The sequence below is a fragment of the Monocercomonoides exilis genome, assembly GCF_001643675.1.
Source record: "Monocercomonoides exilis strain PA203 chromosome Unknown scaffold23-1346700, whole genome shotgun sequence".
Lineage (NCBI taxonomy): Eukaryota > Preaxostyla > Oxymonadida > Polymastigidae > Monocercomonoides > Monocercomonoides exilis.
Genome location: NW_027150568.1, coordinates 381,564 through 398,747, shown reverse-complemented (window position 1 = coordinate 398,747; position 17,184 = coordinate 381,564). Strand labels below are relative to the sequence as shown.

Genomic DNA, 17,184 nt, shown 5'->3' with positions numbered 1-17,184 from the left:
CAGAAAGTTTTTTTATTGAAGTATTTTCAAACAACCATATTAAAGTTTTTAAATACGAAAAACTGAAAGAAAAAATGAAAGAAAAAAATGTGAAAGTTAATTCAGTTGTTTATTCTCAAAAAACGCATCACACGATTATAGCAACTTCTCAATTTATGAATATATATTCATTCGATGGAACTTGGTTCCATGCATTTTATAAAATGAAAAGCCCAACAAAACTTGCAGATTATCTTCCTTCTCTTGGACTTATAATGACCGTTCCAGAGCTGCATCCTGAATTTTTAGTTCTAAGAGATCATAAAAGCGAAAATATTTTAGGTACAGCTTTTTGTTTTGTAGAAGTTTATCAATTTTATAAAAAACTAATCAGCAAAATTGACATTTCACAACCCTTTAATTTATGCAAGATTCAGTGCAAACATGATCATTGCCGCAACTCAATTCCATTTGCATGTTATACCAATTGAGGATCTTCGTGCAAGAGAGATTATTGATCTAAATGGGGCAAATGATTGTTTGAATGATAAAAACATTTTTTTGTGAAATAAAAATTTCTTCTGTAAGTAAACATTGTCATTTCACAGGATATAAATAATCTCGTTATTGCAGCTGTTTCAAATCCAAGGGAATGCGTGACTTTGTATTCTCTTTTTAAGCACATTACAGATTCTTTTCAAGTGGAAGATGAGCCAGTTAGAGCATTAGCACTGAATTCGAAAGGAACAAAACTTGCAACTTCTCCTGAGAATGTATGCCATTTTTATTTGTTTTTCTTTTGAGAAAACCATATATACACAATTATCAAAATTTTAGGGAAAGACAATCACTATATTTACAATAACAGCAACAGAAACTCAAATAACTTTATCACCTTACCTAAGACTTAAACGCGGCTCTTCTCCCACAAAGATCATGAATATGTCGTTCTTTGAGCGGGGAGTGCAATCAAATCAGAACAAAGAAGACGCTGACACCCAAATGTTTGAAAACCTAGCGTGCATCAGCACATCAGTTTGATTTTTTCTTCTTTCGGTTTTGCTTAATGATTTTCTTTTTCTTTTCTTTTCTTTAATTTTTTTTGAAATTAATTAATTAATTAATTGATGAAAAATGAAACAAAAATGAAATTAGGATACGCTTCATATCTTTTCTGCAGAAAACACAATACAACCAACTTCTTTGTATGCTCTTTATTTTATAATTTTTTTCTATTAAAAGATTAACATCGCTTTCACATTTGAATACGCTTCAATGTTATGTTATTTCATTTATTATTTCTCCAACCTTTTTTTTTTTTCATTCACCTTTTAATTTATTTTCATTGTTTCATCAAACCCCCCTCTTTTAACATTTCAACCCCGTTTCTTCTTCTTCTCTTGCTTTCATCAACACACCCACAGATGGAAGACACCCACTCAGATGCTGAAATCTGCGACGGGACTTTTGAGCTCGATGATTTGGGCAAAGCGACCTGTGGCATCGTCTTCGTCTGCTGCTGCTTCCTCTGCTGAATCGCTGGACACTGGCTATGCTTCCTACATCAAAGGACGCTTGGACAAGTGCAGTGGATACACCAGAATGCAGAAGGAGGAAAAGAACGAGAAAAGAACCTCTGCTAAATTTGCATCATCTTCGCGTTCAGCAGTATCATCATTGTCATCTTCATCGACTTCTTCTTCATCATCGCCATCTTCATCAGTATCTTCACCTTCTTCTTCGATTCCTTCTACCACAGATGAAGCCAATTCCTTGAGCCATGGCGAAAATACAGAGCAGCAAAGAGAAGTCAAACTGAGGGACGCTATGGCAGAATTTGGATTAGAATCAAATTCGACTGCTAAAAATGAGGCAGACGCAGCAAAGCCTTCAACTTCTTCGTCTTTGGCATCGTTTTCTGTGTTGGACGAGTCCTCATTGCTCGCTCTTGATTCACCAGATGCACAAAATGATACTGCTGATGAAGCTTGCAATTCATCATCATCATCTTCTTCTTCCATTTCATTGGCACAATCATCTTCATCTTCATCAACATCACCATCACCGTTACCATCTTCAATGCCCCCTCGCCCTGTTTCTGATAGCAGCTCTGCCAAATACATTACATACTCCAATCAAATGGATTCGCCAGACGCCAAATCGTGGGTCGGCTTTTTGCAAGGCAACATTATCGCAATCACTCGAAAAGGAGATGTTTTCCGCTTTCCGCTTCCTTCTTTGTCAAGTGCCTTGAAGACAGATGCTCAAAAACCGGCGAACCTCCAAAGCGTTGATGCGCAGAATATTGCAGTTTCTTCTATTTTTGAGGAATGAACATGGAAGATTTTACAGAAACAAGGAGTTAATGATCTGTTGAACGAAAAATGCTTGAGAAATGACAAATTATCAATGCTATTGTTTTATATTTTACCTTTGCGTTTTAATTTCATTTGATTTTATGTTTTATCGTTGAGGAAAAAATTAATATTTTGATCATAACTATCCATATTAAAAATGAATGATAATTTCCAAACTTCACTTCCAGACGATACACAAGCTTTGCAGTCGTCTGTTCAGCAACCTTCAATAGAGATTCAACAAGAACAAGCTCCAGATGAAAGCACTCTTGGTGAATCAGTTGTAGATTCCCTTATGCGAGATATAAAATCAATTGGCACAAATTTATTGGGAATATTGTGCCCTTCTAAATCAAATTCAAAAAAGCATCATCTTCAAAATTGTGTGAAGTTTATTATTCTCGAATTGCTAAGATTCGTTTTAATGTTTCATCTGCTTTAAAATCAATAATTTTTAAACAGGGGATCTTTGGGGTCCTTTAGCTTTTAGCTTGATATTCGGATGGTTTGAATTGTTAATTTCTTATTTTATATTTTTATTTTATTGCATTTTCTTTTCAAGTTGCATGACACTTCAAGCAACTTCTGGAGAATCAGCAGTCTTCTTCACAATAGCTTTTGTCGTAATGTGGGTTGGTGCTACTGCTGTTTCTTGGAATGCAAAATTTATTGGTGGAAATCTGTTTGCTTGAATTGTTTCTTATTTAAAGATAATTTCCTTTTTTAGATCCATATTTCAGAGTGTTTGCTTGTTAGGATACTGCCTTTGCCCATATTGCGTTGTTGCCATTGCAGGAGCAGCAGTTTCTTTAGTAAATCTTGCATACGTAAGCTTTATTGTTAAAAGTGTTCTTGGACTTGCTGCATTCATATGGTCAATTATAGGTTTTGCTGCAATTTCCAATTTTCGTTTTCTTTTAATTCTCATCGCTTAAACGATTTTTTTAACAGCGACAGTTCCTTTCTTTTCTGTGATTGTTCCACCCAAGCGTGTTGCACTTGGAATGTTTCCTGTAATTCTGTTTTTCTTCGCGCTTACGTGGTTCGTCATTGCAGTTTGAACACTCATTTCAAAGCACTCGTATTTCTTTCACACGCTTGTCACTTCCACGCGTATCAACTTCCTTCATATTGATATATCATCCTCTTTGTGGACATATGCCACATATTTTATTTTTCCTTTTGAATTTGAGATTTGCTCAACGATTTGTTTTCATCACATTAGTTTTTTGGCTTATAAATATTCTTTTCATTTTCATTTTATTTTTTTCCCCAAATATCATAATTATTTTCAATCGATACTACACAAAATAATGCTGCTAGTTTGAACTCTACGATTTTGTAAATTCAACTTAACTGTCAAAAGAAAGACGGAACTTTTTTCAAAAAAAAAAAAAAAATATGTCACACAGAAAGAAAGAATTACGCATTTTACAGAGCAACCTTGAAAAAGTATCAATTCCAATCAAACCAAGAAGCCCAGATCCAAATCAACCTGCATCGCTTTTACCGAGATTCTTTGCTTTTCTCCTGTCTTTCCTTTCTGCATCTCGCTTCTGCTGCTCTTCCTCTTCTTTGATGTGAACAGCCAGCTTGTCCATCTCAGCCAGCAGCGACGAAACAGGAGCACACAAATCGGCCTCTGCTTTTGTGGAAGAAGAAGAGGAAGAAGAAGAAGAAGAAGAAGAAGAAGAGGTATTTGAACACATCTCTTCGCGACAAGTTCGTGTAAATAATGAGGAGTCGGTGCGCATCAGCTCAGATAGAAAGTCAGATGAAGTGGAAGAAGAAGAAGAAGATGATGATGATGCCAACGAAGATGAAGAATAAGAACGAGAAGGAGAAGAAGAAAAAGACAGCAACGAGACCGTTGATGCAGAAGAAGGTCTTGAAGACTGTTTCACTTTGGGCTTAGAAGCAGAAAGAGAAGTGTGCGATTTTTTAGTCAGTAAAGGAGAAGACGACACTTGTCGCATTCTACACCCTCCAGGAACAGCAGAAGCCGGGCGGATGTGAGCCGTCGACTTTGAAGAAGAGGAAGAGGTAGAGGAAGAGGAAGGAGAGGAAGAAAAGGAAGAAGATGCTAATGCAGCCAAAGATCGACTATTGCTGGACAGGCGAGTAAACAGCGTGGTGGAGGAAGCTGCAGCAGATTGAGGTCTTCCGATGGCAGAGCGCGGGCGAATGCACGATTGAGGAGACAGAAGATCGCTTGGTGTGATTGAGGCAGTGCTCGCAGACTGCGGGAAGGCAGGATGAAGTGATGCGAAAGATGAAGTGGAAGCAGAGGGAGAAGGCGAATTGTTTGAAGGCTGTCCCATTTGATGATGATGCTGCTGCTGTTGCTGTGGCGGCGAATGGGAGCCAAACGAGCTGACAAAAGGAGAGGAGACATCAGCAAATGGAGAGGAGCGGCCGAACTTTGGTGAAGTGGAAGAGGAAGAGGAGGAGGAAGAAGATGAAGGGAGAAAAGGGACAGGCGATCTGGCAAACAGCTGAGGCGACTGAAGGGCGAACGGAGAAAGGCCAGACGCAGAGAGCGGAGAGCTGTGTGCTGGAAGGCCGCCCACAATCAGTGGTGGTTGTTTCAAAGAAGCAGAGTAATGGAGCGGATCGCGCATGCTCAGCATTTCAGCCAATTTGTGCTGCTTCAGCAGCTCAGATGTGGTGGCCACAGAAGATGAAGTGGGCGGTGTGATTCCGCAGTCGTCCAGGACTGACTGGCCCAAGCTGGCAAAAGAGTCCAACGGCGCTGTGCTGTTCTTCTGTGCAGCAGAAGCTCCATCAGACGGATAAAGCATCTGCCGCAGCTGCTGCATGTACTGCCCTGTGACTTCTCCTTCCTTTTTTGCCTCGCTCTTGTTTGCCTCGCCTGCCGTCTTCTCATTTGATGCGTCTTTGCCCTTTTCTTCGAGGTCTTCTTCCCACACAATCGTGTCTGTCACTGGCGGCTGAGAGGCCACCTCCTTCACTCTCCTCAGAGCATGCAGCTCGCCCAGTGACAGCGACTGCTGGAAGTGCAACGCTCTCCTTCCTGACATAAAAAAAAAGGTTAACACATTTGTATGTGAGTTTTGTCGAATTTGGAGATGAAGCACATTTGTGATTCAGAGCAATAGTAATAACAGCAATAGGAAAATAGAACAAAAAAATAATTTAAAATAATATTAATAATAATTATAAAGAGATAGATAGATAGGTTGGTAGATAGATAGATAGAGAGAAAGAAAGAAAGAAAGAAATATATTCACAATATCCCACACATTTAAACAACAAAGCAGATATATACATATATAATGAGAGAATAGACAGACTTTCAAGTTCTTCTAACAGTCGCTGACGCTCAAGCATCAGTGTTGCTGTTTTTAGTTCTTCTTCGGCTTTTAGTGCTCGCCTTCTCTTTATTTCCATGAGACGCCTCCTGATTTCTCCTTCTTCTTCTTTCTGAAATATCTTCTTTTTCACACGTTTCTCTCTCTCAACGTCCTTTTTCGCAAAAAAAGATCGAGTCAAGTCACATCCCATCCTCTTTCCTGCTGGTAATCCATATGACGTTCCAACAAATGGATCAGCATGTTCTATTCTTTCGACTTTTACGGTTCTAATGCTTCGTTTTGGTAAAAGTATTGGTTCTATTTGTGTTGTCCTTAGAGGAAGACATCTTAAATAGCTTCTCTCAACTTCTGATTGAGGTTCACAATTTTTATTTGGCAATGAATGAGATGAGTTTGAAGCTCCAATCCTTATTCATGTTAATTTTTAATAGAATGCATCAATTGAAATAAAACATTTTAAATGAAATTATCTTTTTATCAGCATACTTCGCCGAGGCTGTTGCTGGTCTTTTTATCTTTCGATTTGTTTTGTGTTATTTAATATTCAGTTAGTTTTGTTTTTTAAATTAAAATTTAATGAAATGCATACCTTAAAAATTCCTGGAGATTGATTTAGTCCATAAATAAATGCTTCAATTTCAGGGGGTCGAGATTTTCTAATACCCAAATCATCAAGTTCTTCAACTTGCTGCATCACAGATGATGCGTTGCATGCTCCAGCTCGTCCCTTCAATCCAATCTTTATTTCAAATGCATCAATTTCTGTGAAATTCAACATCTTTTAATAATGAAAATTGAACAATAACAATAAAATAAGCCTTTTCGACTCTCTTCTTGTTCAATTAAAGCTTGATTTTCAAAATAATTTCTAAGCTCTTGCTCTTCAAGTTCCAATCTTCTCCTGGTTGCTTTATATGTCATATCTCAATGAAAATAAAAAATTTCACTCAAATTACGATCAGAAAGTACAATATATTCTTTAACGAATGAAAAGAAAATAAGATTCTTCTTTCTCAATTTCACAATCATTTTGAATAGAAAGTTTAAGGTCTTTGAGATAAACTATTTTTTTTTCCCCTTCTGTCGGACGAAAAAGCATCTGATTGTTGGAAATAATTTTTTTCTTCGAAGTATTCACAAAAAAAATAATAATAATAATAATAATAATAATAAAACAGGCTTTCATAAAACTTTTAAAGATGCATTTCTTCGTTTAGTTTGTGCAAATGATTTTCTTGCGTGTTGTACACATTCTTTTTGAAACAGTCAGTGAAACAAGCATAAGATTTTTTTTGAATATAATTTCGAAATAACAGAAAAGTTCTCATATCGAATATGATATCGGAAATTTGAGATTGCATTCAACAAAAATTCGAGAAATAAAATTCTCACATGTGTTCTGAGAATGAATTTCAATTAATTCTAATTATTCTTCTCAATCATTAAAATAATATGGGCGCAGGAATTTTTCATTTTCGTTTTTATCTGCCATCCACTTCATTGGCGAGGTGCACATCCGACATGGGAGCTTCTATAAATATTGTTGCATTGGTGTTGCTTGTTGTTAACTGCTGTAATTGCGGAGACATTTCTCTAAGTCAAATCCAACAAAAATGGAACGAGGAGATGCCAGAAAGCACGCTTAGTGTTGAAGCATGCAGCAACAAATACCATAACAAAAATGACATTTATGCAGATAAATATGAAAATACAGTTGGCAATTGCATTTGCAATATTCAAACAAGTCTCAATATCATCAACTCCTCCTTGTGTGTGAACCATCTTAACATCATCCCCCTCACTTGTTGTCCACTCCTCACTGTCCAACACTTCTCAGCTGCCACCATCTGCTCCTCCACTTGCACCATCCACCCAACAACAAAATCTCCACTTTTCCTCTCTGCCCATGCCTCCCTCGCCCTCGCCAACTTCTCCCTCACCACCCCTCAGCCGGCCATCCTCTCCTTCCCCTTCTTCTCCACCCCAAACAATCTCCTCCCAGATGCCCACTTCCCAATCCCCGCCTCCTTCTCCATCTCCCACTCCTCTTTCTCTTCTTTCATCTCTCTCATCCAGCCCTTCCTTTTTTCCCCTTCTTCAATTTCTTCTTCTTCTTCTTCTTCTTCTTCACTTCTCCATCACAAAATTCACCTCGATCTCCGTCTCTCGAACACGCTCTTCACAAACATCACCACTGCACCACTATCCACACACACCATTCCTGCCGAATCCACACACCCACACAACCCATTCACCACAACCACAACCATCACAACCACAACCACAACCACAACCACCACCACAAACTCCAGCACCAATGCAATCCCCTCATTCTCTCTTCGCTCCTCTCTCTCCATCCACTCAACCATTTTCATCCACACCCACAACCCCATTGATGGTGCCATCATCCCCAACCTCAACAGTCCATCCACTTCTCTTTCTGCCTTTAACACCTCTTTCCTCCGCCAAACACGCTCTTCGCCAAATGCCGCAAAGGTGTATATCGGAAACGAAACCGAGAGAATGAAACCAGGAAGACTGGATTCTTTTGATGCAAACAGCCATCGCTTTGAGTGGTGCGAATGGAATGATTCAAATGGTGGATCATCTCCAGGAGGTGCACTTTGCGTTTCATGCACGAACGCAAATCTCGCAATCACTTCATGTTCTTTTGATAAATGTTCTTGCACCGGCAAAGGCGAAGGGGGAGGTTTATTCTGCCACAATTTATTGAAAATAAACATCGCAAAATCCAATTTCTCAAATTGTTCTTCATATCAAGGAGGAGCTGTATCTATCGCCTGGCCAGAATCGAGATCTAATTGGTTTTTCTCAGAAAACAAGGCTGAGAAATGTTCAATCACAAATTGGTGTGGAATTTGTTGGTATTTCTGGCTTGAAAACATGACTTCAAACGGTCAATTCCAATTTTCCAAATGTGATTGTTTTGCAAATTCTGGTGGCGATTCAACAGGTTCTTTGACTATTAATTGGCCTCCATTTGTTAAACCAAATCAGTTTTTGGTAAATGAGTGCCAGTTTATAAATAATAAATTAACTGCTTCTTCGACTTTCGGAGGTGCTGGATTGTGCTGCACCAGAACATTTACTTGGATGAACGGATTAAAATTCATATCATTCTGCTTCTTCGATGCCAATACAGCTGAAAATGGCAGAGGAAATGATGTGTTCTTCAATGAAAGTTACATCACTCAATCTCCATTCACAGAATGTATTTCAACGACCCCAACAAACAGAGTGTGGAATGCTGGAACAGCAACAAACGATGTGTTCAACAACTGGCTTCCTCTTATCCCTTCGAGCAAAATAGTTGCGAACAGTGGAACAGATGCTGGCGGCTGTGGCAGAACACAGCAAATGCCATGCGCCACAATTGAGTATGCCCTCAGCGGATTCATCCCCCTCCAAATCGCCTATCTCACCCTCCTCAACTCGACATTTGTTCCCACTCAGACTCTCACCTTCAATGCTGCTGACACAAAAGTCACTGGAAATGGAACAACTGCCACCACCATCGCATCCAGTGGCATTCCTCAACCTCTGTCATCATTTTCCTCTTCATCATCATCCCCCGATCCATCTGCCTCTTCTGCCCTCTTCCAACAAACACAGGGCTCCCTCACAGTCTCTGCCCTCGCCATCTCCCACAACTCCTCAAATTCTATCACCCCCATCCTCTTCCACCTCTCCCAAAACTCCCCGTCCCTCAACCTCAACACAACCACCATCACCGGAACAACCTCCATAACAATCACAACTCCCCTCTTCTTCCTCACTGCTGGCTCCCTCGCCCTCAACCACACAGCAATCACCAGTCTCACCCTCAACAGCCAAAGCATCTTCCACCTCACCTCCCTCACCGCTCCCCTCACCCTCAACTCCTCCAACATCACCGATATCACCTCCACTACCACCCCCACCAGCTGTGTCCTCTCCTCTGCCACCTCCCCCGCCCTCTCCCTCTCACTCACCAACTGCACCATCACCAACATCAACTCAGAACAGTTGAGCCAACAGACTGCCACGAATGGCGGATGCATCTCATTCGCCTCATCTGCCTCTACCAACACATTTTCAGTGAGTGACACCACATTCTCCAGCTGCTCTGTGAGCGAGGATACAAGTTCTGGAGGAAGAGGCGGTGCTCTCATGATCGAGTACAAGGATGATTCAGAAGTGTCAGAATCCTCCTTTTCCATTGCCAATATTGTGTTTTCATCCAACAAGGCCAGTGTCGGAAGAGATATGTATTTCGTGTGCGAATCCCTTGTAGCCTCTGTGAAAGAGCCCTTGTTCGCCTTCATGAGAAGCATCACTCAGAAAGACAACTCCGTATTTGGGAGCGATAGAACGCAAATGTTTAGCGATTGGGATGTCGATTTGTTTTTATTTCTTGATGGATTCATTGGAGACAAAGTGTATGTGGATGGAGCGTCTGGAGTCGAAGAGATGTTTTGTGGGCTGGAAAAGGTACCATGCAAGAGTGTGAATTATGGGATTGAACGTTTGAAGCGAACACAGAATGTTAAACAGGAAATTATTTTGAGTTCAAATTCGTTGATGATGGGGTGTTTGGATGTTGGAGGAATGAGCGTGAAGGCAAAAACTGAGGCTGTTGTTGAGATAGAATGTCAAGCAGAAGTGAGTGGATCTGAAGGATGTGTTCTGAAATCATCATCGCTGACAGAAATAAAGTTCATTGGGATTGTTGTTCCATCGAGTTTTAACAGAACAATCGCATCAGTGATTGAAACGAGCACTCAAACTGGGGAGTTGCTCATGAAGAATTGTGCGATGAGTGTGATTGGGGGGATGAGAAGCACAATTGGATTTTCCTTGATTAAATCGACAGGGAAGATGGTTGAGTTGGACTCTGTCACTATTTCAGATGTGAAATCAACAGTTTCGTTATTTTCATTTTCGCTTTTTTCTGGAAGTGTGAATGGAGAAAGTGAAGAAAAATACAAAGTGAAGTTGTTGAACTGCACACTGGAAAGGCTGGAGATTGATAGTGGAGAGGCAGCTGAGGGAAAGGCAGCCGTGTTTGGAGGGAGTGTGGGAGTTGGGATGGTATTAAATGATAGCAAGATTGAAGGAGCAGTGTCGGAGAAGAGCAAAGAAGGAGGAGCACTGAAGATTGTGTTGAGTGAAGGAGGATATGTTGCGCTTGAAAACAGTTCATTTACTGGATGTATTTGCGAGAATATGAGTGAGGGAGGAAAAGGAGGAGGAATATATTTGGATTGCAGTTCACATGAAGGAGAATTTCAGCTTTCATCAATTTCATTTTCTGGATGCTCAGCAACTGTTGGGAAGAACATGTTTGTGAAGAGCAGCAATCTGGTGAACAGTGTGAACACAGAGCGTTTTGCATTTGATTGCTCAGGATACAAGGATGATGGGAATGCATTTGTTGGGGAAGATGGGATTTATGGGGAAATGGATCTTCGAGTGTTTCTTGTTTCTATGAAGTGGGTGGAAGTGTCTGTATCGACAGATGGGCATGACACATTGGGATGTGGAAGTGAAGTATTCCCATGCCAATCAATGAAAAGTGGAATTGACCACATTGACAGAAGTGGGACAGAAGGAGAAAGGAAAGTGAAAGTGAGGGATGAAGGGACAATTGAAGATATTTATTCATTTATAGATGCACTTGTGATTGATGGGTGTGTGAATGAAGGAGATGAAATTAAACACAGGCCTGTTCATTTTGAAGAGGTTATCAAAGGGAATTCTGGATCGTCTTCTGTTATTTCATCGACTTCCTCGCTCATCTTGTTATCTTTGAAGCTGAAGATTCTAAGTCAATTTGATCCAAATACGAATACACTGATCTCATCGAGTGGGGTTCTTCAACTCGAAAACTGTTTATTTGAGATTCAATCATCAACACACACTGTTCAATATTCGTTGATAACAACAACCACTGGAAGTTGCACATTGAAGGGATGCGGTTTGTCAGATTGTTCGTTTGTCGAATCACCATTGGTGATGGCTTCTTCTGTTTTATTTGAAAGAAACAACTTTTCAAACATTAGGAACACTGGAAGTGGTGAAGAAGGAGGCGTTGCAAAAGTTACATTAAAAAATGACGAATATTTGATGATCAAATCAACAAATGCATCATCTTGTTCACTGTTAACAACAAATGGAAAAGGTGGGTTTTTGTATTTGGATTGTCAAGAATGTTCAAATGAGAAGCCATTTCTTTTTGAAAACGTCTCGTTTGCAAACAACAATGCGGCCATTGCAAAGAATATGTTCATATTATCAGCTGATCTGAACAAGAGTGTGACAAATGCTTCATTCAACTTTAATTATTCTTCAATGAAGGATGATAAAACTCTGTTTGTTGGAAGCGATAACTTTCATTCAAACAAAGATTTGTTCATATTTCTGATTCCATTCAGCTCGTTTGAGATATTTATCTCATCTGAAGGATTTGATGTGGCTCGTTGTGGAAGTGAGGAAGAGCCTTGTTTAACAATGTGGAAGGGGATGAAAAACATGAAAAAGGAAATTGAAAGAAAAACAATTCAGATTGAAGGATCGACAATTATTCGAGATTCATTCAATGTTTCCAATTATCAGATCAAAAAGGATTCGAAGATGGGAGAAGAAGATGTGAAAGCAATATTAAATTTTGAAAAAGCAATTGGAAGTCAACTGGAATATTTCATGGAAAATGATGATCATCTCGAATTGACGAACATAAAACTTCAACTGACATCGGGATTTGACAACTCAGCCAAATCGATTATTTCGAACAGAAAAGGTGATTTGGTGATAATTGGATGTTCATTCCATTCAGAAGCAGGAATGAACAATGGATTTGATTGTATGTTTGTGGATGCGATTGGAGGAAGCGTTAAAGTTAATGATTTGTCGATTGAATCGTGCAATGTTGGTAATAGCATTTTTGCAATTAACAATGCTGGAATTACTTGTCATTTTGTGAATGTTCGAGTGGAATCGTTGAATGAAAGTGGTGGTTGCATTTTATCAATCAAGAAAGCTGAACCAGGAATGAAGATAAATGAAAACGGTGAGGAAATGAGTCTCAATATTGATAATTCATCATTTTCTGGTGTGAAGAGAAGTGGCAATGGAGCGAGCATTTTGGAGTCAAAGAGTGAGAAAAAGATTTGTTTGATTGTGAATGAGAGCAACATCACAGAAGACAAGGCAGAAACAAGTGAAAAAGGAGGGGCAATATTCTTCACATTGGGTGCTTCAGGATCAATGAAGATGATTGACTCAACAATCAGCCATTGCAGTTGCAGCCTTCGTTCAGGGAAAGGAGGAGGAGTGTATTTGGCAACAAAGGAACGAGGAGAATTGGATTTCACATTTTTGAGGATGAAGTTCAGAAACAACACGGCCAGTGTGGGAAATGATATTTTCATTGAATGCTTCAACATCACATTGCAGATCAATGAAAGCCAATTTCGATTTGATCTCAGAGAAGGCCATTATTCACGAATAAATGCAATATATGGAAAAGATGAATGTGATTATCCAATCGATACGGATCTGATTGATTTTGTGATGATCCATCAGAGCGACACGATCATTGTTTGCAGTGTGAATGGGTCAAATGAGAAGCAATGTGGAACCAACACACTTCCATGTTATTCAATTGATTATGGACTGATGCATCTGACTTCTGATTTCATGAGCCAAATGATTGTTGTTGAGGAGAGTGTGATTGGTGGAGAGATAAATCTGAATGAGATGAGCATGAGTTCGAAGAGCAGAGAGATGTGCGAAGTTGAAGTGAAATCTGAAATTGAAAGCACAAGAGAGGTATTGGTGATAACAACTGGAACAGTCTCATTGGTGAGAGTGAGTTTTGTGTTTGATTCGAATTTCATTTCTCAACATGAATCATTAATATCGCCAGAAGGAGGGATTCTAGAAATTATGAATTGTTCATTTGATTCAAAACAAACAACAGAAGGAAAAAAAGCAGAATTAGCATGCATTCCATTTCACATGATAAATTTGAGAAAAGGAGAATTACAACTTGCTGGATGCACAATATCAAATCTTGTGCTTCAAAAATCTGCATTATATCTTTCATCTTCTCTTCCATCAGTGATTTATTTGTTTGAGATCAGCAATTCAACAGTTTCTCATTCACTTGTTGAAATTATTGAATGTGGACAGTTGAATATGGATAGATTATTTGTTGAAAATATGAATGCAGAAGGAAATGATGAATCATTGATATCGTGCCTATCAATGAAAAAGACGATGCAATTAACAAATTGCACATTGAACAACACAAATTCAAAAACGACAAAAGGAAAATTGATGAAAGTGGAGGATTGTTTGGATGTGAACATGGACAGCTGCGTTTTTGATGGGAGTTCAGAGGAAATAAATGAACAGTCATTCAATGAAGGAGAAGAGATGTGCGGATGGGATGAATCTCTTTTCGATATTGTGAAGAGTTCAGTGATGATGAAAGATACAACAATCTCGAATTCACCAGAGTGGGGAATAACAATGAGAGGAGGAAATGTGAACATTGAAGCAGGGAATTTCTCAAACAATAATCCGTCGATTGAAGGATATCCATCAGCTCGAAGAAACATCATCTGTTCAGATTCAGGAACATTGAATGTGGTGAGTTTGAAAGGAGGAGATGGATTGAAGGATAATTCTTCACTTTGGATGTTGAATGAAGGATGCAATTTTGAAGGGATTGTTTCTGAGAGAGATTCATCATTCTTCATCCCTGTTCTGGAGAGTGCAGAAGCAAAAGAAGAGACAGATAGAATGAAGCTGATATTTAAAGGATTGCTTCTTGTTCCATGCAATCTGTCATTCTCAGTTGTGAAGAGCAAGGATGAAGAGAAAGAGATTGAAAAGCATGATTTTGATACAAATGGGTTTTTATCAGAAAGAGAAGCAGAAGGGAGTGTGGGAAAAGATCTCATCAGCAGCTGCGGCGATGAAATAGAAGTTTGTGTTTTTATTTTATTTGGGAATACCGAATCTCCTTCATCAACAAATCCATTCATCCTGAAAAATGCCAGCGAAGCAAATACAAAAAATGATGAAAAGATTGTTGAAGGAGGAAAAGAAGGAAAATCCTATTGGTTGCTAATTGTGATTATCATGGCAGTTATTCTGATGATAGTTCTTATCGTTGCAGTTGCATTTATTGTTCGATGGAGAAAGGCAAAAAATGAGAATAAAGATTTGAGAGAGATTGTGAATGATAACATCAGAAAAGATCCTAAATTGATCGAGATGACTACGATGGAAATGTCACCAGAGGAGCAGTGGAGGAGAGCAGAGAGAGAGGCAGAGAAGAAGAACGAGGAGAATGCAAAGAGGAGGATGTGTGGAAAGAAGATGGCACATTCGGAGTCTGAAGAGTATTTGTTGAGTGAGAGTGGATCAACAGAATACATTCTGGGGAAAGATTCAGACAAGATCCCAGAATGGGCACTGGAAAAGGTTGAGGAAGAAGAGACAAGAAAGAGATCACCATCACCATTTGTCTCATCAACTTCTACGACAGACACTTCGGACACAGACACAACATTTGTTCGATCGGAGAGTCTGTGCCCCACCACCTCGTCGATGTCGAATCTGGTGGATGCAATGGCCTGTTCATGTCCATACGAGAAGTTGATTGTGGATCTGAGGGATTCATTGTTCATGCTGCTGCATGGGAGGAACGAGAAGAAGGAGATGCCAATTGGCTCGTTGAAGGAAAGAGAGCAAACAGCTGCACAGATTCTGTTCTGGGTGGCGAATGGAGCACTTCATTCATTTGATGAAATGGACAATCCTCTTCAATCACTTGCCAATCTGAGTCCACATATTGTACTGTTCTCGGAGCACATGGTGATCTGCGTTGTGATGCATTCTGATTTCCTTTCGTCTGACGATTCTGATTCATCTTCGGCCTCCTCGATAACCATTGTTTCTTCATCCTCGAATATTTCAGTTCTGAGCGAGAGGTACACAGACTCGCCACCACCTTCATCAGCGTTTGAGGATGATGAGGATAGATTCAAAAAAGAGTGCCTGAGGTGGAAGGCGCCTGAGTTGCAGATGAACAAGAAGATGGGAGCAACAAAGGAGTCGGTGGTGTTTTCAATTGGGATGATGCTTTGGGAGTGCCTGACGCTGGATGTGCCGTTTGGGGAGTATGAGGCAGAGGTGGCGGGGCAGAAGATTGTGAATGGGGAGAGGCCGAGGATGGAAGCTGTTGAATGTGTGAGCTGGAGCGAGCTTGTGAAGAGCTGTTGGGGAGGGCAGCCATCAGAGCGGAAGACGCTTGGAGAAGTGAAGCGAGAGTTGATTGGGCATTTTCCGGCTGGGGCTGTGATGGTTACGATGTCAGATGCGATTGATCTGAGGAAGGAAAATGAAAGCGGAAGCGAAACCGGAAGCGGAAGCGGAAGCGGAAGCGGAAGTGGAAGTGGAAGCGGAAGAAGCGATGATGGATACAGAAGCTAAAAGTTGAAGGTGAAGATGGAACAAGAGAAAGGAAAGGACGGATGCCGGACATGAGCTGCTGAGCCGATGAGTTTCAGATGAATGTTTGCTGATGTGGCTCAGAACAGATGTGATTTTGTGAGCACTCACATGGTGAGCAAAGCCGAAAGATGCTGCAAAATAAGTGTGCAAGCTTCTTCTTCTTCTCCTTCTTCTTCTTCTTTTCTTCTTTTCTTCTTTGAGAAGATATTCTTCCAAACAATTTCTTCACTGATCGATTGCAATGAAAAGAATGATGAAGTTTGAAGAAGAAGAAAGGAGTGCAAACGGGTGAGGATGATGATGAGATAACGCTTTTGATGTTTGTGGGATGGGAGAAAAAAAAGCTGTTGCTCAACAGTGGTTGCTGAGGAGAGATTTTCTTCTCGCTCCTTGGCATGCATTCTTCTGTTTTCCGTTGAGTGTGCTGCTTTTGAAAGGCTGAAGACAAAGCAACACAATGTGAGGAATGTCTGCAAATGACAAAAGAGAACATGCAATCTTTTTGCAACATGTGACATTTAGACTTTCATTTCTTTTTTTTGTTTTCACATTTCTGGCCAATTGCAAAAAAGACATTTTTCGAAGACTGATTCGATTTGATATCATATTTATCCAATTAAAAAAAAGTTTATAATTACCGATTTTAACGATTTTTCGTTAAGGAACTTATATTTGTTATTGTTTTTAGAGGGTTATTTATAATTGAAAAAGGAAAAAAAGATGGATCTTCAGTTAAAGAATTATAAAATAGTTATAATTTTCTAAATGAATCGAAATCCATTGATTATTTTTCTTTGGCAGTTGTGAAATTATGAAAACCGTTTTTTCCTTATTCGTTCAGCAATTTTTAAACAAAAATTATATCTGTTGCATATCTGAAAGTTTTCAAAAAAAAAAAAAAAAAAAAAAGTGAATAACGTATGGGAGCGATATCAAAAAATGTGGGAGACTCGAAGTGTCGAAAACTTCTGTCTTTTCGAATTGAT

General features: G+C 39.6%; 5 protein-coding genes across 5 annotated transcripts; 3 read left to right on the top strand and 2 right to left on the bottom strand.

Annotated features, from left to right (window-relative positions):
• Positions 1 to 74: 74 nt before the first annotated feature.
• On the top strand, positions 75 to 2,313 carry MONOS_777 (Autophagy-related protein 18 F (Atg18F); the record flags this gene model as incomplete). The annotated part of the gene is made up of 6 exons (XM_067878120.1): positions 75 to 321; positions 374 to 517; positions 568 to 752; positions 817 to 1,014; positions 1,135 to 1,184; positions 1,404 to 2,313. 6 exons carry the CDS (start codon positions 75 to 77, stop codon positions 2,311 to 2,313), a joined length of 1,734 nt encoding a protein of 577 aa, XP_067727154.1.
• A 180-nt stretch (positions 2,314 to 2,493) lies between these two features.
• On the top strand, positions 2,494 to 3,665 carry MONOS_778 (putative Yip1 domain containing protein; the record flags this gene model as incomplete). Its single annotated transcript, XM_067878131.1, has 5 exons — positions 2,494 to 2,719; positions 2,799 to 2,841; positions 2,899 to 3,018; positions 3,064 to 3,221; positions 3,288 to 3,665. The coding sequence occupies 5 exons, from the start codon at positions 2,494 to 2,496 to the stop codon at positions 3,395 to 3,397; spliced, it is 657 nt and encodes a 218-aa protein (XP_067727153.1). The 3' UTR covers positions 3,398 to 3,665.
• A 161-nt stretch (positions 3,666 to 3,826) lies between these two features.
• On the bottom strand, positions 3,827 to 6,592 carry MONOS_779 (uncharacterized protein; the record flags this gene model as incomplete). Its single annotated transcript, XM_067878141.1, has 5 exons — positions 3,827 to 5,370; positions 5,651 to 6,078; positions 6,158 to 6,186; positions 6,261 to 6,433; positions 6,490 to 6,592. 5 exons carry the CDS (start codon positions 6,590 to 6,592, stop codon positions 3,827 to 3,829), a joined length of 2,277 nt encoding a protein of 758 aa, XP_067727152.1.
• Positions 6,593 to 7,818: 1,226 nt separating this feature from the next.
• Positions 7,819 to 8,415, bottom strand: MONOS_781 (uncharacterized protein; the record flags this gene model as incomplete). The annotated part of the gene is made up of 1 exon (XM_067878163.1): positions 7,819 to 8,415. One exon carries the CDS (start codon positions 8,413 to 8,415, stop codon positions 7,819 to 7,821), a length of 597 nt encoding a protein of 198 aa, XP_067727151.1.
• Positions 8,416 to 8,575: 160 nt separating this feature from the next.
• Positions 8,576 to 16,798, top strand: MONOS_782 (uncharacterized protein; the record flags this gene model as incomplete). Its single annotated transcript, XM_067878174.1, has 1 exon — positions 8,576 to 16,798. The coding sequence occupies one exon, from the start codon at positions 8,576 to 8,578 to the stop codon at positions 16,175 to 16,177; it is 7,602 nt and encodes a 2,533-aa protein (XP_067727150.1). The 3' UTR covers positions 16,178 to 16,798.
• Between the last annotated feature and the right edge of the window lie 386 nt (positions 16,799 to 17,184).